Source organism: Rana temporaria, chromosome 3 (genome assembly GCF_905171775.1).
Source record: "Rana temporaria chromosome 3, aRanTem1.1, whole genome shotgun sequence".
NCBI lineage: Eukaryota > Metazoa > Chordata > Amphibia > Anura > Ranidae > Rana > Rana temporaria.
Window position 1 is genome coordinate 440,948,024 of NC_053491.1, and position 22,674 is coordinate 440,970,697.

A 22,674-nucleotide genomic window follows, 5' to 3' on the forward strand; every position below is an offset into this window, starting at 1 on the left:
CAGTGTTATTGTGTTCTGCCAGTGCGTACAATGATCAGTGTTGCTAACTATAGCTGGCAGCACTGATTGTTTTAAGAAAAAAAACAGGCTGGTTGTACTCAAGTTGATTAATAGATTGACTTGTGTAAAACCAGCTAGCCCATACATAGATTGACTATGGCTGGTCTCTGCATAAATGGCGTAATTTCAATCCATGTATGACCCGCTTAACCACTACTCAGTCCCTAAACATCCTTCCACTCCTGTACATAGTGCTCAATGTCATACTCTCCACACTCCTCTCCTGTACATAGTGCCCACTGTCATACTCTCCACACTTCTCTCCTATACATAGTACCCACTGTCATACCCTACACACTCCTCTCCTGTACATAGTGCCCACTGTCATACCCTCCACACTCCTCTCCTATACATAGCGCCCACTGTCATACCCTTCACACTCCTCTCCTGTACATAGTGCCTGCTGTCATACACTTCTCTCCTGTACTTAGTGCCCACTGTCGCACCCTCCACACTCCTCTCCTGTACATACTGCTCACTGTCATACCCTCCACAATCCTCTCCTATACATAGTGCCCACTGTCATACCCTCCACACTCCTCTCCTATACATAGTGTTCACTGTCATACCCTCCACACTCCTCTCCTATACATAGAGCCCACTATCATACCGTCTACATTCCTCTCCCGTACATACTGCCCACTGTCATACCCTCCACACTCCTCTCCTATACATAGAGCCCACTATCATACCGTCTACATTCCTCTCCTGTACATACTGCCCACTGTCATACCCTCCACACTCCTCTCCTGTACATACTGCCCCATCATACCCTCCACACTTCTCTCTGGTACGTACTACCCTCTGTCATACCCCCTCACTCTTCCTGTACATACTGCCCATTGTCATACCCTTCACACTCCTCTCCTGTACATAGTGCTTTTTTCCGTACCCTTTGTACTCCTCTCCCGTACATAGTGCCCACTGTTAGACCATCCACATTCCTCTCCCTCACCTGCACATACTTCCCACTTATATACCGTCCATACTCCTCCCCTATGTCGCTTACCCACAAAAACAGTTCTTTAAAATTATACTGAATATCCTCAATGTTACCAGCTCTAGAATGGACACACTTTTGTTAGTTCAACTAAAGGAAATATCAGTTCTCATATTTGTTCTGCCCCATTATTAGTACTCATTTAATTTTGTGATTACTACTATGATGTATAGAGGAACATCGGGGATCTCAGCTACTCTAAATATAGCACTTATATAAAAAAGTGGCCCTGAAAATATTTTTTAAATGTTGGCAACTGTGCACTTAGGCACTGCCCAAGGGCCACCGTCCACCGGGTCAGTAGGGGGCCCCATGAGGGGCTCCTGGGATCCTGTGATAATAAAGCGGTAGTAAACTTTCCTGACATTACTACTTTTTAGAGGCCCTGTGGTAGGTTATGCCACAATGTACAAGTATGCACAGCATATTAGCACATTAGTGTACACTTCAATTTTCAGACTGAGCCCTCCAGTGCTGCGATGAATCAGGCGGGGCCTGGACACTTCCATCTTCACCCGGTCTTCCTTCTGGGTTCTGTGCCTTTGGTCACTTGCCTTGGCTGGGCTGCGTTCATGTCATTCCCACGCATTTATTTATTATTTATTACACCCCTATTCACACCTCCGCGACAAAACGCCCGACGCCGGCCGCTCGTGCCGCTGGAGGGGAGAATTCCCATTGCTGTCTATGAGATGGTTCACATCTCATAGACGCCGTACACCTGCGGCATGAAAAAAAGTCCCGGACCCTTTTTTTCAGGCGGCATTGGCGTTCGGCCATACAAAGCAATAGGAAGGATTTGTAAAAAAAAAGTTACAATATTCGCGGCAAAATACGCCGTGTACGAGGCGTTACTTGTCGCGGAGGTGTGAATGCAGCCTAAAAGGCCCCACCAAAATCCTCAGCACCAGGCCCATGATGTTCTTAATCTGGCCCTGGTCAGAGAGGTGACCTGTCTCTACACTACCCACATGCAAAATGCGCGCAAAGCCTGGGAGCCAGGGCCTAAATATACAATTAGCACAACTCTATTAACATGAGCAGACTATTAATATATCTAATATATCCAGTGTGTGAGTGCAGCGCTACTGTGAACTCCCCGTATTGCCTTATATAGTGCAACTCATGTAAATACTTCTTAAAAAATTATGCATTGAATCCAACATATATAAACTCTCTGAAGTGCAAAAATACATCTGATTAAAACTAATATGTACAGTGCAATATGTCTGTAAACTAATGTAATATGATAACGTGCAAAATGTCCATAAATCTGCTCCAAGGAGTCAAGTGTTAATCCTGTTGTGGAAATTTTACATATGTGGCCATTTTATTCTAGGATGTGTGTTTTATAGATTAAACATCAGACACAGGGAGACAGGTGGCAATCGAGGAGCGCTCTAGCAGAGCGCACTTGGGTTGAATCGAGACCCGCGGTAAAAACGGTCAGTATGAAAACCTTCTTATGGGATTGAAACGTGTTCTCTGTGTGTGTGGGCGTTAGTTGGTTTGAAAAAATCAAGTGCAATGCGCTGGACTGCTTGCTTTCCAATGACTATACACATTAGAGAAGCGAAGTCCGCATAACGAGAGAAACCTATTATATCTCTCTTGCGGACTTCACTATCCCCTTATGGATACATATCTGTTTGAGAGGACATTGATATCTGCCTTGTCGGTGTACTTGTACCGTATATTGACAACAGCAGTGGCAGTGTCCCCGCAGATTGTCTCAAGCCTGTAAGAACAAGTAGAATGATCTTAATTTAGATATTGTTTTACTTTGAACAATATCTGGGTGGGCTCCATGCTGGCTAAGATGGGGTGTGTGCACTTCCTCCCCCTGCCTTTCTTTGAGTGCCCTCCCCTTTTACTGTTTGTCATTTCCTGTCATGTGATTTTGTATTAAGGGAAGTGAATGGCTGTTGGGGCCATCACTTCCTGCTTTGTTATTCTTTTGTTTCCAATGAATAAAAGAACATGAGTTTCTGTGCTCTGCCCAGAAGCTTGAGATTCCAGTTTGAAGCAGCATCGTTCCTGATTGTACCTGGTGCCATAAAGTACTTCACATTCCTTGTACCAAAGAGCTTGATACAAACATGCTTTTAAGCACAAAGGAATTGTTTGGTGCTTTGTGTGCATTGAGACGCTGGAAGTGCACATTTTGTCGCGGTGTGGATTTGCGTACAAAGCCCAAGGGAATTCTTCCACCAAAATCCGCTGTGATGTAAATTAAACAAATCTCTAATGTGTCTATCCTCCACCTGTGAGATCTAAACACTCACCTCACATTATGACCCTTTTCATTAGGATCAAGTGTAATATCTGTTCTTATCAGTGATCTAGTGGGGGTTCTGTGCTGGCATTGTGATGGGGGCTTGGAAGGTTAGTACCGGCTGGAACAGAAACCTGGGCACCCACAGGCAGTTGGGGCACGGGATTCACCCCCCGGGAAAGCTGGAAGAGTCCATTACCTCCTGGTTTGAACGTTATACCTTGTCTGGCCATGGGCTGGGAAGGCAGAACATTCGCTGTGTCTGTGACCACTCCCAAGGGGCACATACACAGCGGATCTTCTGCCTGCCTTGGAAAAAGTTAGATGGGAGCTTTTCATCGGATATTCCAACCGTGTGTATGCCCAATCAGACTTTTTCCATCCGAAATTCCGACGGACCTAGATAGAAAAATCTGTTCGTCTGTATAGAATTCCAATGCACTAAAAACCATGCATGCTCAAAATCAAGTCGACGCATGCTTGAAGCATTGAACTTCATTTTTTTTTCCGTAGTGTTGTACGTCACAGCGTTCTTGATGGTGGGAATTTGGTGTTACCGTGTGTATGCAAGACAGCTTGAGCGGAATTCCATTGGAATTCCTTTGGAAAAAACATCCGAGTTTATTCCGATGGAAAAAACGGGCGTGAGTACAGGGCATTAGTAACACTTGTGTGTGGGACCCCATGGTGTGAACAGAACACATGGTCACAGCACTACATTTGTTTTCCCTCTGCACAGCTCCTTTTAGGGCTAGGCCTTTTGGATAAGCCTGAGAGCAATTTTTGCCTACCAGGCCTCAGAGCCTAGCCGGTGCACAATCTGCACGGCCACTTTTTTTATTTATTTTTCTACCACTGTTTGTCACTTTTGTGTGTGTTTTCTCATGGGTGAAGGGTGTGAGTCCTCAGGCTTGCCCTGAAGTCTAGGGGAAGGATGTGTGGTCCTCGAGTTCCTTCCTCCCCACCCCTGGGGGTCTCTCTTCGGGAAAGCTCCCCTGACCTAGTATTTGATGGATGGCTTCGGGTGTCCTAGAAAAACAGGGTCTGCCAGGCCTTCTGGCTAGGCAGATCACGTAAACCTATGTCCCCATCAGGAGCCTTGCACCCCGGGGGTCAGGGAGAGGTCCTACTTCTTCGGGGATAAACTAAAGCACACCCTTAAGTGCACTTTTTAGTGTGCTTCACGTGCACGTTTTTTGTTCACTTATGGGTTTTTTCATTCAAGGCTTCGCACTACAGCAGACTTAAAAAAAGTGGGTCATAATCAGCTGTTCCCCTCTGGGGATAATGTTAGGTGTATGCAGCAATCTGTCTCTCCGTATCTCCAATATTCACTTGTCAGCTCTTACAGTCACAGGAACAAATAGCATATGACAATTCCAAATGAAAAACAAAACAAAAGATCTAGTGCTTGCAGTTTAAATTTTAATCCCAAAATAAAGAGAAAAGTGGTACACTAACATAAATAAGCACTTAAGCAGTGCTAGCTGGTACAGACATATAAGTTAAAACCTTTGAGATGGCCACAGGATGACAATTTAAAAAAGTCTCCGCCCCCTCATATGCGTTACGTCCCTGGGTGAGGGCTTCCTCAGTAGAGGTGAAACCCCCGGCTCATCTCCACTCTATAAATACACAACTACAGCTGATGACCAGACAACCAATCCCCTCTATAGGGCATTTGAAGTGCCACAGTGACTAATTAGCTTACTAAAAAAAATCGAACTGCTAATAGGTGTCTCCCTGAGCATAGTATCTAACAGCTTCTCCTGGGGGACATCCTGACCAAGGGTACAGGTCAAACAAAGTATATTAAAGTTCTTCCAAATTTTTATTCTATCCTCTACCTTATTGGTCAGAGGAAAGCCTTTGGTCTACTATATCACCTCGCAGTCAACTTTACAAGAAATTCCATACTTTATTAACATAAAACCTTAAAGAAGAAGTACAACCAAAGCTTGTTTGGATGTACTTCTCCTATGGATCACAGGAGTTCAGTTAGCTTTGCACTCTTGTGACCTGTTTTCAGCAGAGAGCAGGCTAAAGTCCGCTCTCTGCTGACGTCACAGAGTTGGTCCAGACTTGGACGTCGGCACAATCATAGAGTCAGGATCCACCCAAATCCCTGGACAGGCACCTTGCTCAGCCTCTCAGCGAGCCGCTGAGAACCTGAGTCGGCCGCTCCTGCCCCCTCCACAGCCCAGTGCTCCAGTGAGCAAGGAGGGGGCAGAGCAGAGACCGGTGACTGACAGCAGCTCTTAGCTGACGGAGCTGTGAGAATCGAGCGATCGGCAGTGTTCAATTGCTCGGTTCTCAGTGTTAGAGACGCTGGAGGATAGATGCAACATTGGAGTGATGCTGCATCCACCTAGATAAGTATGATTCTAAAAAACAAAACAAAAGAACATACATCTCTTTTAAAGATTACCTGAAGAAATTTGTGCATATATACAATTTATTAGAAATTAAGCATAACCCAATTCCACTTAAATGAAATATTTTAAAAACAAAAAAAATATACAATATAGACAAAATATATATATATATATATATATATATATATATATATATATATATATATATATATTTATTTTTTTTTTATTTTTTTTTCATTTAAACAGAGCACTAAATCGTTTGTTTGTTTTTCATTTGGAATCACCATATGCTATCTGTTATTGTGACTGTGAGAGCTGACAGGTGAAAATTGGAGATGCAGAGAGGCAGATCGCTACAAAGACCTAACATTACCCCCAGAGGGGAACAGCTAATTATGACCCGCTGGTGAAACATGGGTCTTAATGTGAGGTGAGCGTTTAGATCTGACAGGTGGAGGATAGACACATACACTTTATGAATATGTTTCATATACATGGACGGTGAGATGATATTTGTTTGGATTTTCAATTAGCTCATTGGAGCAGGTTTATGCACAATTTACACTTTATTATATTAAATTAATTTATGGACACATTGCACTTTATGCATATATTAGTTTTTGTTTAATGTATTTTTGCACTTCAGAGAGTATTTATATGTTGAATTTAATCCACTTATTATTAAAAAAATATTTAAACTTTTGCACTATGTAAGGCAATATGGGGGGTTCAAAGTAGTGCTGCACTCATTTTTGTTTTTACAGGAACTAAATAGGCTCTGCTTGATCCAAGATGGCTTCTAGAGTCACCTGGGATGGCATCATCCAATCAAATAGCTTCCCCAGTGACCCAGCAATCCATAGAGAAGCCATGTGCCTCTTGACTTCCTCTCCCCCTGCAATGCTGTTGTGATTGAGCGCCACCTGCAGTGGAGAAAGTAGACTGCACCTGCATACACACTTCCTTTAATGAGATGACAACTGTCTACCAATTGTGCTGCTGCATTGTCACCCTGTCACATGCATTTATGTGGGGCTTGCTTGCGGTTATGGTGCAGAGGCATCAGACAAAAACTGTTTACTCTGCCAAATAGTGGAAAAATATTAATTACAATAAATGTTCAAATGAGTTTCAAAGACAAGGCACTTCATTCACAAAATAACATACAGTATTTAGCATTCCAGAACACGACAATTATGCAGTGCCTACATGGGATAGTTGCGGAGGGCTTGTAACCTTAAGCGAGGAACAAGGAAAAAACAATCACTAGAGTGATTGATGATCGGACTTTGAGGCAAGACGGAAGTATGTATAAAATATAATATTTATTACGGAAATAGAAAAGTTACAGCATTAGTGAAAAATAGGTAAAACCATATAAATTAATAAATAATTAAATATGGACAAATCCTTTGAAGGCGCCTACGCGTTTCGTCATTGGGCTTCCTCAGGACGAGACAAGAAGGATTTTTGGCAATATATAAATATATTTATATATTGCCAAAAATCCTTATTGTCTCGTCCTGAGGAAGCCCAACGGCGAAACGCGGACAGGGGCACTTTACATTTATTTATTTTTTTATTGTTAATTCTATTTTAAACTTTTTACTGCTTTTATTCCTATTACAAGGAATGTAAACATTCCCTGTAATAGGAATAATCATGACAGGCCCTCTTTACAGCGAGATTTGGGGTCAATAAGACCCCACATCTCACCTCTTGGATGGAAAGCCTGAAATAAAAAAAGAAAATGATCACGGCTTCCCAGCCAAGGCAGAGGCCAGGCGTGATGTCATAATATCGCGCCTGGCCTCCGAACAATCATAGAGACTCCGGCAACCATCAGGTCCATCTGGAAATCTCTATAGTAGGCCTCCGGGGCCGGCAGGTATGTTCTTCGACTCACCGATCACATCGGTGAGTCGGTAGAAGCACCGGAGGGTGGCGGGAGGGAGGATGTCCACTCTCACCACCTGTAAGAACGATCAAGCGGCGGAACAGCGCACAGAATTGCCGGCTCTAAAAGATAACTGAATGATGCCTGTAGCTGCAGGCATCATTCAGATATCCCTATAGATACCCCTTAGACGTACCTTGGGCGGGAAGTGGTTAAAGACTAGTCAAGTCCATGAGGACACCATGAAATGGTCGGACAAGCGATTTTTATACTTTCTCATCTGAACATTCCAGGTAAATTTTACAAGTGTAAGGCCAGCATTAGACTAAAGTGATAATGTGTAAATAAGTATATATGTAAAATAAGTATATATGCAAAATAAGTATATATGAGATGACTAATTCTATTGGTGATGGGAAGAGATGTCCGAAAACTATACAGGAAAAAGCCTCCTGTCGCTTCTGTCACCTACTATGCCTAATGATAACTCTGGTCCTGCAAACTACACCAACTTAATCACTATGTTTTAAATGAACAGATGTTGGCTGCTTGCAAAGCAAAAAAAAAAAAAGAATTAACCACTTCCCACCCAAGGACATCATATGACGTTAAGGACGTGGAGATACCTGAATGGTGCCTGCAGGCATTATTCAGATATCTTTTTTTTTCTGCCAGAGATTCCCTGTCATGTAAAAACAATCATAGCGGCTGTTCAGCCGCTTGATTGTTTTTTAAAGGCAAAGGGAGGGGATGCCCCCCCCTTTAGCAGCCCTCCGGTGCTTCTACCAGCTCGCCCATGCAATCGGCGAGCCAGAGAATGAATTGATAGTCCCCAGTCATCTCTATGACCTTTGAAGGCCGGGCGCAATGTTATGACATCACGTCTGCCCTCGGCAGATGTAAACACTGCTGTTTCTTCGGCTAGGAAGCCAAGATCGTTTTTTTTTTTTTATCTCAGGCTTTCCAGCCTAGAGGCAAGATCTTGGGAGCCGATAGACCCCAGATGTCGTTTTAACGAGGACCTGTCATGCCCTATTTCCTATTACAAGGGATTTTTACATTCATTGTAAAAGGAATAAAACTGATCAAAAAAACTAAATGTAAAGGAAAAGTGTCAAAATACAAAAATAAAATAAACAATAAAAAAATAACAATAACAAAATAAATAAAGCGCCCCGTCCCCGCGTGCTCGCAAGCAGAGGTGAACGCATACATACGTCACGCCTGCAAATATAAATGGCGTTTAAACCACACATGAGGTATTGTCACGAATGTTAGAGTGAGAGCAATAATTTAGGCCAAGAGGCCTTTAAACATGTAATCTGTAAAAAAAAAAAAAATTAAAATGTCACCTATGGAGATTTTTAAAGCGGGGGTTCACCCTATATAAAAAAAAAAAAAAAATTTTTTCCTCTAGCATTAAATTCGGCATAGTAGCGCGAGCTACAGTATGCCTGTCTGTATTTTTTTATCCCCGTACTCACTGTGCTATTGTACATTGAAGATTCCGGGGAATGGGCGTTCCTATGGAGAGAGAAGGTGATTGACGGCCGGCCCTGGCACGTCACGCTTCTCCGGAAATAGCCGAAATAGGCTTGGCTCTTCACGGCGCCTGCGCATAGCCTGTGCGCAGGCGCCGTGAAGAGCCGAGACCTACTCCGGCTGTCTTCGGGGAGCGTGACGTGCCAGAGCCGGCCGTCAATCATCCTCCCTCTCCATAGGAACGCCCATTCCCCGCGGCAGACGGAATCTTCAATGTACAATAGCACTGTGAGTACGGGGATAAAAAAATACAGACAGGCATACTGTAGCTCGCGCTACTATGCCAAATTTAATGCTATACTGTTGTTAAGGAGGGTGAACCACCGCTTTAAGTACCGAAGTTTGGTGGCATTTCACGAGTGTGCGCAATTTATTTGGATTTATTTATCAGTGTGACATCATCTTTTACATTATACAAAGGCTAACTTTAGCATTTTTTTTCTTTTTTTTTTGTTAAACTGTTTTTATTTTTTATAAAAAAGAGTGTTTGAAAAATTGCTGCGTAAATACTGTGTGATAGAGCTGCACGATTCTGGCCAAAATGAGAATCACGATTTTTTTGCTTAGAATGAAGATCACGATTCTCTCACGATTCTCACGGCGTAAAATCTTTTACATTTATACAAAAAAAAAATGGGCTAACTTTACTGGCTATTTTTTTTTTTTAATTCATTAAAGTAATTTTTTCCCAAAAAAATTGCATTTAAAAAGACTGCTGCGCAAATACAGTGCAACATAAAATATTGCAACAACCGCCATTTTATTTTCTAGGGTCTCTACTAAAAAAAATATATAATATTTGGGGGTTCTAAGTAATTTTCTAGCAAAGAAAAAATAATGATTTTAACTTGAAAATAGCTGTCAGAAAAAGGTTTGGGGCCATATTCTTAAACAAGTTACGTAGGCGTATCAACAGATACGCCTACGTAAGTCCCTTTCCTATGTTTAAGTGTATTCTCAAAATGAGATACACTTAAACATGCCTAAGATACACCAGCCTGCGCCGTTGTATCTTAGGCTGCAATATTTACGCTGACCGCTAGGTGGCGGTCAGCGTAGAATATGCAAATGACTACTCACGCCGATTCTCGAACGTACGCTTGCCCGCCGTAGTGTTTTAACGTCGTTTCCGTAAGCGATACGCGGCGTAAAGATAAAGATGCCCCCTAGGTGGCGTACTCAATGTTAAGTATGGCCGTCGATCCCGCGTCGAAATTTCAAAATTGAACGTCGTTTACGTAAGTCGTCCGTGAATGGCGCTGGACGCCATTTACGTTACAGTCAAAACAAATGACGTCCGTGAGACGTCATTTAGCGCGATGCAAGTCGGGTAATTTACCCGACGGAGCATGCGCATTACGATCGGCGCGGGAGCGCGCCTAATTTAAATGATCCACGCCCCCTGCCTGGATCATTTGAATTAGGATGGCTTACACGGGTGGACTTTACGCGATGCCGCCGCAAGTTCACAGGTAAGTGGTTTGGGAATCCGGCACTTGCCACTTAAACTTGCGGCGGCGTAACGTAAAGTACATACGTTCCGCCGCCTGAAATGTATCAGAATATGGCCCACGGTGATTAAGGGCCAGATTCACGTACCACGGCGTATCTTTGAGCGGGCGTAACTTATCCTATTTACGTTACGCCTCCGCAACTTAGACGGGCAAGTGCAGTATTCTCAAAGCACTTGCTCCGTAAGTTGCGGCGGCGTAGCGTAAATAGGCCGGCGTAAGCCCGCATAATTCAAATGTGGATGATGTGGGCGTTTTTTATTTAAATTACATGTGACCCCGCGTATTTGACTTTTTTCACGAACGGTGCATGAACGGTTCGTGAAAGAATCCCAGTGCGCATGCTCGAAATTACGCCGCAAATCGTCAATGCTTTTGACGTGAACGTAAATGACGCCCAGCCCTATTCGCGAACGACTTACACAAACAACGTAAAAATAAAAAAATTTGACGCGTGAACGACGTCCATACTTAACATTGGTACGCCACATGTACGCCTCATATGGCAGGGGTAACTTTACGCCGGGAAAAGCCTAACGTAAACGGCGTATCTGTACTGCGTCGGCCGGGCGTACGTTCGTGAATTCGCGTATTTAGCTGATTTACATATTTCTAGGCGTAAATCAGCGTACACGCCCCTAGCGGCCAGAGTAAATATGCAGTTAAGATCCAACGGCGTAAGAGACTTACGCCGGTCGGATCTAATACAAATCTATGTGTAACTGATTCTAAGAATCAGGCGCATAGATACGACGGCTCAGACTCAGAGATACGACGGCGTATCTCCTTTGAGAATCTGGGCCTAAGTGGTAAACGTTCCTAATTTACATACATAAGTTTATTCATTTGATGTAAAAGTCAATGTGATACAATGTTTAGACTTAACGTTCCACTAATAAAGAATGTTTTCAAAACTTGGCAGATTGCCCAGACTTTGATTGAAAACATCGGTATATATTTCATCCATCATTGGAATCTTCCTGGATGATTATATCCACCGCTGTGTATCAGGTGATGTAGCCACATGTTGTAACCCATATGTATTGCAAAAATGTGTGTGTTTTTTCGCTGGTTTTAATCAATTGATAAAGATATATGTTTTAGGAATTTCTTCTTTTATGTAAATATCATCATTATCATTTTTTATGCTGTACTAATATGATGTGTACTATTCACAGATTGTGAAAATCATGGCTACATAGTAGCAATAATCCTGTTCATTTCGTCCTGAAGAAGCCCCACGGTGAAACGTGTAGGCGACTTCAATAGGATTCTTTCACTATTCTTTTGTTCTGAATGGTTGTATTGTGATTGTTATCAGTTGCATTCCATTATACCATTGTTAGTGTACATTTTGTAAATTTATGTAATAAAATATATATTTTTTATACTTCCACGAGCCTCAAAGTCCGATTTTGCCCACTCTTCTTGAAGGGGTACTGTTCTATATTCTGCCCAGACTTTGACTTTGGGCTGAGAGCAGAGAGGGAATTCTTTGCATACCAAAGTGCAGAGAGAAAATTATTTTCATTTCAAAGATCGTTAAACTCTGTGTCAAGAATCGCAACGGGAAAAAGATCGCGATAACGATTCTTGACGATTAATCGTGCAGCTCTACTGTGTGACATAAAAAGTTGCAAGGCCCATCATTTTATTCCGTAGGGTCTCTGCTAAAAAAAAAAAACAGATATAATATTTGGGGGTTATAAGTATTTTTCTAGTAAAAAAAATATGATTTTTACATGTAGGCGATGAGTGGCAGAATTGGCTTGGGTGGCAAGTGGTTAAAAACAGATGGATTTCCACCAGCAACCAATAGATGGTGCTTAAAACTTTGACTAAGGGCTCACACATATTTTATTTTATTTGTTTCCAGTGTTATACAGAGTCAACATATTTCACGGTATCTTCCAGAGAGTATTTACATTCTTCCTATCAGTTTCTGCCCCAGTGGAGCTCATAATCTGACACCCCCAGCACAATAATACAGATGCATGTGAGTAGGTAGGCAGCTCAAGCACAGCAGTCTGTTTGCTTGTATCCTAAGGGTAGAGCAGTAGAAAATCCCCACCATTATTATATTACCGCCAACCAGCACAGTAATAAACAATCTGCTGCACTGGCAAGTGACTTTTACAGCTCCAGAAAAGCTCATGTCAATGGATCACAATAGATGCATTGAAGACTATAATAAATGTTATGTAATTCTCCCTATACCTCCTAACACATTGCTTAACTGCATATCATGGCTTGAAGTAAACCTGTCACAAATAACATATCATGAAAAATACATAATCAGAGATTGCCCAGAGTGAAAACCACCGCATGTCAAAATGATCAATAGTTCCAGAGATAAAAGACAGCTGAAGTTATAGGCAAATCTCAGCATTTTCCATAAAAGTCTTACATGTTTCTTCGGTGTAGAGTTCCTTTGATATGACAGGAGCATATTGTCACTTTTCGCACACCTGCTACATTGCTGACAGTCACTATAGCAAACTACAAATTAAGGTTAGCTCAAAGTGACCCTGTTGCTATAAGCACGGCTCCCAACAGTCCCTCATTTGGAGAAGCTATTCATCTTTTGAGGCCAGATCCCTCTGTCCCTCGTGGCCTCCTTGGTCCTCTCTCTTTTTGGTCTGATGTGTACATCTCTATCCACTTGCCGACAGTAATATATAGTTGTGCTCATAAGTTTACATACCCTGGCAGAATTTATGATTTCTTGCCAATTTTTCAGAGAATATGAATAATAACACAACAACTTTTCTTTAACTCATGATTAGTGCTTGGCTGAAGCGATTTATTATAAATCAACTGTGTTTACTCTTTTTTACCGCTTACGGACCAGCTGCCGCAGTTATACTGGCTCTGCTGCGCGAACTGTCGTAGCTGTATGCCGGCCGCTTTAAGCGGGCTAGCAGGCGTGCGCTGCATCGCGGGGGTGCCAATGCTTATGACCAGCCCATACCTCCCAACCAGCACGGATTCTGCAGGAACTTCCCGCACAGGCTGCATCCTCCCGCAGTCCCGCAAACTGGTTAATTTTCCGGCACAGGAAGCTGTGCAAGAAGGTGGAGCACGGGGTCTGAGGGGGAACATGCACAGCGGTGCACAGGTGAGGTGATCAGCGGCACCCGATCCGATCCGCGGCACCCCCGCTCAATATCCGGTGTGATGGGAGACATGCACAGGTAAGAGACAACTTTGACAGGAGGCACCCCCCCCCCTCTCGACGACTCAAATCCAATGCGATCCGACCCGCGGCGAACCCCCCCCCCCCCTGCTCAACAACTCAAATCCTCCGATTCAACCCGCGGCAACCAAACCCCCCCCCCCCCTCAACAACTCGAATCCGATCGGACCCGCGGCACCCTCCCCCCCCCGGTCAACAACGTCAATGACAAATGTAAAGAATGTCCCGCAGTGAATTTTTTAAATGTTGGGAGGTATGCCAGCGGTCGCGATGATTGACGGCCGCAACTGTTTTCCAGGCACGAGAGGCAGAACAGGGACGTGTGTATGTAAACACACACATCCCTGTTCTGTTCAGTGAGGAAATAGCTAGGAACCCCGATCTGTAATTTCCTCTAGGTCAGTCCCCTCCCCCTTAAGTTAGAACACACATTAGGGAACACAATAAACCCCTTGATCACCCCCTAGTGTTAACTCCTTCCCTGCCAGTGATTTTTTTTTACAGTAATCAGTGCATTTTTATAGCACTGATCGCTGTATAAATGCCAATGGTCCCAAAAATGTGTCAAAAGTGTCCGATCTGTCTGCCATATTGTCGCAGTCCCGATAAAAACCACAGATCGCTTGCCATTACTAGTAAAAAAATAATAATATTAAAAATGCTATAAATCTATCCCCTATTTCGTACTTGTAGTGCAAAGTGGATTTGCCTTTCGTAAATAACCCCTATTGTGTTTTTTCCAAAATTGATGCTCTTTGTTTATAGCGCAAAAAATAAAAAATTGCAGAGATGATCAAATACCATCAAAAGACAGCTCTATTTGTGGGAAAAAAGGGCGTAAATTTTGTTTTGGTACAGCACGACTGCGCAATTGTCAGTTAAAGCGACGCAGTGCCATATCGCAAAAAAGGTCCCGGTCATTGGGCAGCCAATTCAAAATTTTGGTCTCATCACTCCAAATGACTTTGTGCCAGAAGGTTTGAGGCTTGTCTCTGTGCTGTTTGGCATTGTAATCAGGATACTTTGTGGCATTTGGGTAGTAATGGCTTTCTTCTGGCGACTCGACCATGCAGCCCATCTTTTTTCAAGCGCCTCCTTATTGTGCATCTTGAAACAGCCACACCACATGTTTTCAGAGAGTCGTGAATTTCATCTGAAGTTATTTGTGGGATTTTATTTGCATCCCAAACAATTTTTCTGGCAGCTGAAATTTTAGTCAAGCAGATCCTTTGACAATTCTTTTGCTTTCCCTATGACTCAGAATCCAGAAACGTCAGTGCAGCACTGGATGAAAGATGCACGGGTATGTCAGGAGTCCAGAAACTCAATGACCTTTTATACACATAAGCCCGTACACATGACAGATTTTCCAGCCAGGAAAACTGCCAAGAGAGCTTTTGGCCAGAAAAACCGGACGTGCGTATGCTTCCTAGCAGTTTTCCCGTCAGGAAAACAGACGGGAATTCCAACGGGAAAATAGAGAAACTGCTTCCCCATTTTCCCGTCAGGATTCCCGGCGGCTTTTTTGCCGCCAGATTTACTAATAATCTATGGGAAACACTGCAAGGCAGTGCCCATGGAGCATACACACGGTCGGGATTCCCAGCCAAAGCTCCATGGCAGTTTTCCTGCTGGGTTCTCGACTTTCCCCTCTTCCCGACTTTTTACCGCCGTGAAAACCAAGCGTGTGTACAGGGCTATACACTAATTACACGCAAACAGATCACAGGTGAGGATGGTTACCTTTTAATAGTCATTCAAACACCTTTGTGTCAACTTGTGTGCATGTTAGCAGACTAAAATCATCAGGGTATGTAAACTTTTGATCAGGGTCACTTGGGTAGTTTCTGTTGTGATTATGTGTTTCAGAGAAATGATCCACTGTTTTGCACGGCTGGCCATAGAAGTTACCAGAGACCAGATTGTCTCTGATCACCTCTATGGTCTTGGAGGACCACAGCAATGTCATGACATCACTTCAGGTCTAGGGTGGAAGAAAACTATTTTTTTTTGTAAAGCAAAAAAATCACATTTTTTTAATTTTGATCTTTTGCTTTTAAAAGGTATTTTGAAAACTGCTGCGCAAATACCGTGCAACAATCGCCATTGTATTCTCTATTCTTTGGAGTCTCTGCTAAAAAAAACAATATATAATGTTTAGGGGGTTTTAAGAAATTTTCTAGCAAAAAATACAGATTTAAACTTAAATCGTAAATAAAAAGTGCCAGAAAAGGCTTGGTTGGCAAGGGGCTAAACAAAATGTATAATTTACTACCAAATAGTGTTCTGCTGCACTAAACTTTTTATCCATCCTACCTTTTACTACATTTGTTAATTTCCAAAGCTAATATAAAGGAAGAATAGAGGTCAAAAAGCACTTGCGTGGTTTAGCCAATTATTTTCTGCATAATACATCTCTGTGGTCCTCGTAAAGGGACATGTCCTTTGCTTACCTACTGTGTGTGTAGAACCATCCTAGAAAGGTTGCTGCTAGGTAATTTGGGTTCCTCTGTAATCATTGGAGCAACTGTTGATTTCTTTGGGCTGTTCTAGGTCCCACAGACTACAGGTTTGATCTCTTCCTCTAGCATTCTAGAGTTTTCTAGAGGACAGAGGGCTGGAAGATTCAGGTGGGCAGCCTGAATATTTATTATGCTCCAGCCAATCCCTGGAGAGGCCTGGAGCAGCCCATGTCTTGTCCTGCTGGAGGAATCCCCAGTCTTTAGGGCTACTGCCCCTTCGAGGCAATCTTGCTGAAGTTGGGGGGTCTATTCCTAATTTGTTCTGAAGTAAGAATGTGATCTGGGGAACTCAGTGCCGGCCCAAGACATTGTGCTGCCTGGGACCAAGAATGAAATGCTGCCCCCCCCCCCCCAGAAAAAAAATCACGCCAACCAAAAGGACCCCACATTCATTATTTTATATCATGATAGCTAAAGGGGACCCGTCATGGCTCTATACATGTATAAAGGAGTATAAAGAGGACCTGTCATTACTCTTTACATGTAAAGGAATATCAAGAGGACCTGTCATGGCTCTATAAATGTATATAGGACTATAAAGAGTACCTGACATGGCTCTATACATGTATAAAGGAGTATAACGAGGGCCTGTCATGGCTCTATAGATGTATAAAGAGAACCTGTCATGGCTCTATACATGTATATAGAGGACCTGTCGAGACTCTTTACATGTAAAGGAATATAAAGAGGACCTGCCATGGCTCTATAAATGTATATAGGAGTATAAAGAGGACCTGTCATGGCTCTATACATGTATAAAGGAGTATAACGAGGGCCTGTCATGGATCTATAGATGTATAAAGAGGACCTGTCATGGCTCTATACATGCATATAGGCGTATAAAAGGACCTGCCATGGCTCTATACATGTATCCAGGAGTATAAAGGGACCTGTGAATTGCCAGCGGCCACAATGTCTTTTGCGCAAACTAATCAATGTACGCTAATTGTGTTTTTTTTTTTTTTGGTACCAAAAATATGTAGAAGAATACATATTGGCCTAAACTGAAGAAAATAGTTTATTCTTTCTAAATTTTGGGGATATTTATTATAGCAAAAAGTTAAAAATATATTTATAGCACAAAAAATATGCTGCCCCCCTAAAAGTGCTGCCTGGTACCCATGGTACTACCCGGTCCCATCATAGGGCCGGCCCTGGGGGAACTCACTGAATAGTGCCTGATTGAAGCTGGGAGGTGTGCAGCTACCCAGAATATTGTGAGCACTAAGCCAAGCTCAAGATTTAGTGACTGTGTGCTGTTCTACTTCTGGGGCACCAGCTGTAGCTCAGCTCTGAGACTACAGACTGCTTCAATCTTAATTTACTTGTGCTGCAAACTACCTTATGGTCCTCAGCTTCGAGACTATAGATTGCTTCAGTCTACAATTACTTCTGATCATGGTCCCCAGCCATGAGACTTAAAACTGCATCAGACTACATTTACCTTCACTCACCTAGCTATGAGAGATATACTATGCTAAGAGAAGAGTATCCTCTGTCTATTGTGCTTCAATGCTTTGATGTATCCCATACCACCCCAAACCCTGTCCTGTTGCAAGTTCTACAAGCAAATAGAACATGATGGTGAAGCTTGGCACCCCAGATGTCTTGGAACTACATTTCCCATGATGCTCAACTACACTGCAGAGTGCATTAGCATCATGGAAAATGTAGTTCCAAAACATCTTGGGTGCCAAGGTTCACTATCACTGTCCAAGACTGTTTAATAAGCTGGAGTGAATTGGCTGTTGCCGTGTGCCTGGCTGACTCTACACTGTTTTGGGAGAGAACAGTTAAAGTCAGTGGCTCCTATGAGGTCAATGCTACAGGTGGTAAAAGGTGTCCCTTTTTATCAGTTCAAAAAGGTGTGGGGTCTGTAAGCAGGGGTTAGTACCCCTTTAAGGAGAATACCATGCCCTGGGTGTACTGTATACTATGGATTGGACCATCTCTTTCTATTATAAAGGCTGGATCCAGATGAGGGAGGTCAGAAGGTTGACGCGGGAATCTGCTGTGAGCTACCATGTAAGATTACAGACCATCTTTGAGATATGCAGTTCTGGGATAGGCCTGGAGCAGGGATGAGGGAAAAGTCCATCTCAGGGAAGGGAAGGCAAAAGAGCTAGGGTTAGATTCAGATAGCCCGCCGTAACTTTGTGCGGGCGTAGCGTATCTGAGATACGCTACGCAGCCGTAACTTAGTGAGGCAGGTTCTGTATTCACAAAGAACCTGCGTCCTAAGTTACGGCGGCGTAGCGTAAATCTGCCGGCGTAAGTGCGCCGAATTCAAATTGTGAGGAGGTGGGCGTGTTTTATGTAAATAAAACATGTGCCGTCCGTGAACGTCTCCCAGTGCGCATGCTCCTAATCACGTCGCAAATAGTCAATGCTTTCGACGTGAACGTAATTTACGCTAAGCCATATTCGCGAGCGACTTACGCAAATGACGTAAACAACGTAAAATTCTACGCTGTCCCGACGTCCATACTTAACATTGGCAATGCCTCATATAGCAGGAGTAACTTTACGCCGGAAAAATCCTTACGCAAACGACGTAAAAAAATTCGCCGGGCGCACGTACGTTTCTGAATCGGCGTATCCAGCTCATTTGCATATTATACGCTGAAATCAAAGGAAGCGCCACCTAGAGGCCAGCGTAAATATGCACCCTAAGATACAACGGCGTAGGAGACTTACGCTGCTCGTATCTTAGCCTAATTTAAGCGTATCTGGTTTCCAGAATACGCTTAAATTTGCGACTGCGTAGATTCAGAGTTACGATAGCGTATCTACTGATACGGCGGCATAACTCTCTCTGAATCTAGCCCCTAGTTGGCACCTGCTAACTGGTATGCTATATGTAATAAATGAAGCAAGGCATACCTGTTAAAACATTTTTAAATACTCAACTTTCTTACTGCAGTGCCGGCGAAAGCCATGCTGATTTTATTAAATCTTCTGCTTTTGCTTCAGGGAAAACTACACATGTGCAAGTGTTGATAATTTAATTATGCCTCGAATGTAGATTTCTATAGATTTTGAACGTCTGCACGCAATGGGGCTGGGCACTAAATCTCTGTCTAAAAACCTAAAAATGGTGTGATTTAAGGCTAATGAGCCAAACTGCCATTGTCCAAGTAGCCCCCAAAATATATGCTTAAAAAACATTATCAATAGTACTATTGGGTATAAAAAGTAAGACATCTCCACTTCCAGACAATTTATGATTCTGAGATTTCTTTGGGCTGTACTGTGAATTTTACTGACACATGAGTGATGAAAACTGGGTCAGCCAGCATGGGTGGAGACTAGAGTATGAGCAACGAGACAGCAAACAATATATAGTACAGAAGGTGTGATGGAATGTGTGACATCTCTGTGTTACCAGTAGGTAGGGGTTATCCTCCAAAGTGTCTATAGGTTTCTTTTACAGAAACATTGACAAAGAGGTATGGATTCATCTGTGTAAAATTGCTTAATCACTTCTGGATGTTTGGGTTGGCCAATTGGACTTAGAAAGTCATGAGGCAAGAGGAAGTATTTAGACTAGCTAAACTTCAGGCAGCCAGTTCCCACTGCAAAACCGCTGTAAATGTTGAAGGTGAGGTGTAGTCTTTAGGTCGATGGCCTTTTGTTTGGTTCAAGATTTACATTCCTATACAAGTCTATAGGACTGCGAAATCTGATTAAAGTACGTCAAAATCAGGTCAAAAGGAGGTCAACTGATTTAATTATTAAATGTTAATTAATTGAAATGTTAATTTAATGTTAATTATTAAACCTTAATGATTTCTGAATGACCTTAAGGCCCCGTACACACGACCAAACATGTATGCTGAAACTGGTCCGCGGGCCAGTTTCAGCATACATGTTCGGTCGTGTGTAGGCGCGAGCGGGCCGAATTCCAGCAAACATTTGCCCGCCGGGCCTTTTCCCAGCGGGCAAATATTCCTGGACGTGTTTTAAAACCGTCCGCTGGAATCCTGCCCGCTCGGACATGTACGGTCGTCAGTACAGACCTACCGTACATGTCCGAGCGCCCGCCGTCCCTCGCATGCGTCGAATGACTTTGACGCATGCGTGGAAGCCTTTAAATGGCAGGCCCGCCCACGTCGCCGCGTCATCGCCGCGGACACGCCCCGCGTAGTGTTTACGCGCGGACTTCTGTACGATGGTTAGTACAACCATCGTACAGAAGCCCTCTGGCAGGCATGTACGGTGAAAACGGTCCGACGGACCGGTTTCACCGTACATGTTTGCTCGTGAGTACCCGGCCTAAGAGTGTCTCAAACTGATTTCATACCATTGCCATCAGCACAAGCTCAAAGACTGCCGACAAAGGCATTTAGGCAGATCTGCTGGTTGGCCACATTTCCCAAAAAACATCATCGTCCTGCACTAAGTGATTAATGCCTTAGCATTGGTCACATAACACATCATCATGGAGGGACCGGAACTTTGGTTCTTCAGGACAAGTAAGCATTACTCAGGTTCTTATTTTCTTATACAGTAATAAGAGCTCCTTTGGGGTACCAAGTGGAAAAAACTGAAACTGGCAAGGAGAAAAACTGTGGGACCACAGAGAAGGGTAAGTATTACTCTGGGTTGGATCATCCCCTAGAACAGGGATATGCAATTAGCGGACCTCCAGCTGTTTCAAAACTACAAGTACCATCATGCCTCAACCTCTGGGTCTCATGCTTGTGGCTGTCAGAGTTTGGGACTTGTAGTTCTGCAACAGTTGGAGGTCAGCTAATTGCATATCCCTGCCCTAGAACATTGCTTCTCAACCCTTGACTTTGAATGCCACCCGATTTGATTTGTGTCATGAATTTTCATGGTGTTGGCAGACAGCTTACCTGTGCCATAGAAACGCATAAAGCTGTGTAAAATTACCGGTGCAGTGTGGCACCCCAACATATCTAGACAGTACCCCACAGATCTAGACAGTACCCCAGGGTTCCACAGCACCCCCATTGAGGAATGCTGCCCCAGAAAATGAAGGAAAAAAATTAACTGTCCAGAGTTTCTGGGGGGGGGGGGGGGATACACAAACAAGGTCTATTTTTCTACTCTTGACTTTTGCAGTTGCATTGGGAATATAAATCAACAGGTCCACTTTAAAGATAACAGTAGCTGACAGATTAGCTGCTGGGAAAGTGAGGTGCCATTTACAAGTGTGCTACCAGGGGTCAGATCTATGCATTCACAGACGCAGATAACCGATAGTCACATGATATCTCGCCATACTTACCAAGTAAACATTAGACAGATAAGGGTGCATATGAGGATGAAGACTTGATTAAACATGGCAGAGTGAGTCCTCTGGATGGCACGATGCAGGTCATTCTGGCAGAGAAAGGAGATATGTAAATGATGGGCAGTATGAATAGGGCAACACAATGTATATAATCTTTTGCTTTCACTCTACATGTCAGCCCAGAATTTGAAAAGGGCAAGCAGCGGAGAACATAATCACTAAACTGCCTGAGGCGTCAACGCAATTGGCGCCCACCTCTTCCTTTATAGAAACATATGAGAAGTATACAATGCAACGTACTGTTTCTAATATTTGAAGTATAACCTCAGGCAAATACTACCATCCTTCAGGCAATTATGTGTTCATTCAAACATCATTATGTTATATTTTTAATGACTATATACTATATACAGTATAACCTTCTGACAACTCCACCTAGTTCCTTCTGCATCTCAGTGAAATGGACTTGAGCAAACCTAAAGTCCCTACTCATACATTTACTTAAAGTGGAACTATATCCTCCTATTCTTTACAGCAGGGGTAGGCAATCTTTCAGAGTTGAGATCTACCTGGACAACATGAAGGCAAGAAAAGATCCTTTGGGGAGGGGGCGCCCTTAAAAAAAAAAAATCCATCAAGCTCCCAAAAGATGGCGTTTAGAACACAGTGTGTGTCACAATAGTTAACTCTCCCCCCTTCATATCAACATTCCACTGTAGTGTCCTCTGCCCACTATAGCAGTGTCCACTGCCCCCTCCCCCTACAGTAGTGTTCTCTACCCCCCCCAAAGGAGTGTCTTCTGCCCCCTGCACATGACACTGACCCCCACTGTAGTGTCCTCTGCCCCCTCCCCCCACAGTAGTGTCCTGTACCCCCCCAAAGCTGTGTCCTCTGCCCCTTCACCTCACCCCCCCCCCCACTGTAGTGACCTCTGTCCCCCATAGCAGTGTTCTCTGCCCCCCTAACCCCACAGTAGTGTCCTGTACCACCCTGCCCCACAAAGCAGTGTCTTCTGGTCCCCTTTACATCACACCTC

General features: G+C 43.4%; 1 protein-coding gene across 1 annotated transcript in view; it reads right to left on the reverse strand.

The window, feature by feature from the left end:
- Nucleotides 1–22,674, reverse strand: part of LOC120930549 (potassium channel subfamily T member 2-like) — a 226,446-nt gene that overhangs the window by 120,498 nt on the left and 83,274 nt on the right. Inside the window, exon 8 of the mRNA XM_040341725.1 lies at nt 21,633–21,727. Coding sequence (XP_040197659.1) covers nt 21,633–21,727 — 95 coding nt within the window. The remainder of the gene's footprint in view (nt 1–21,632; nt 21,728–22,674) is intronic.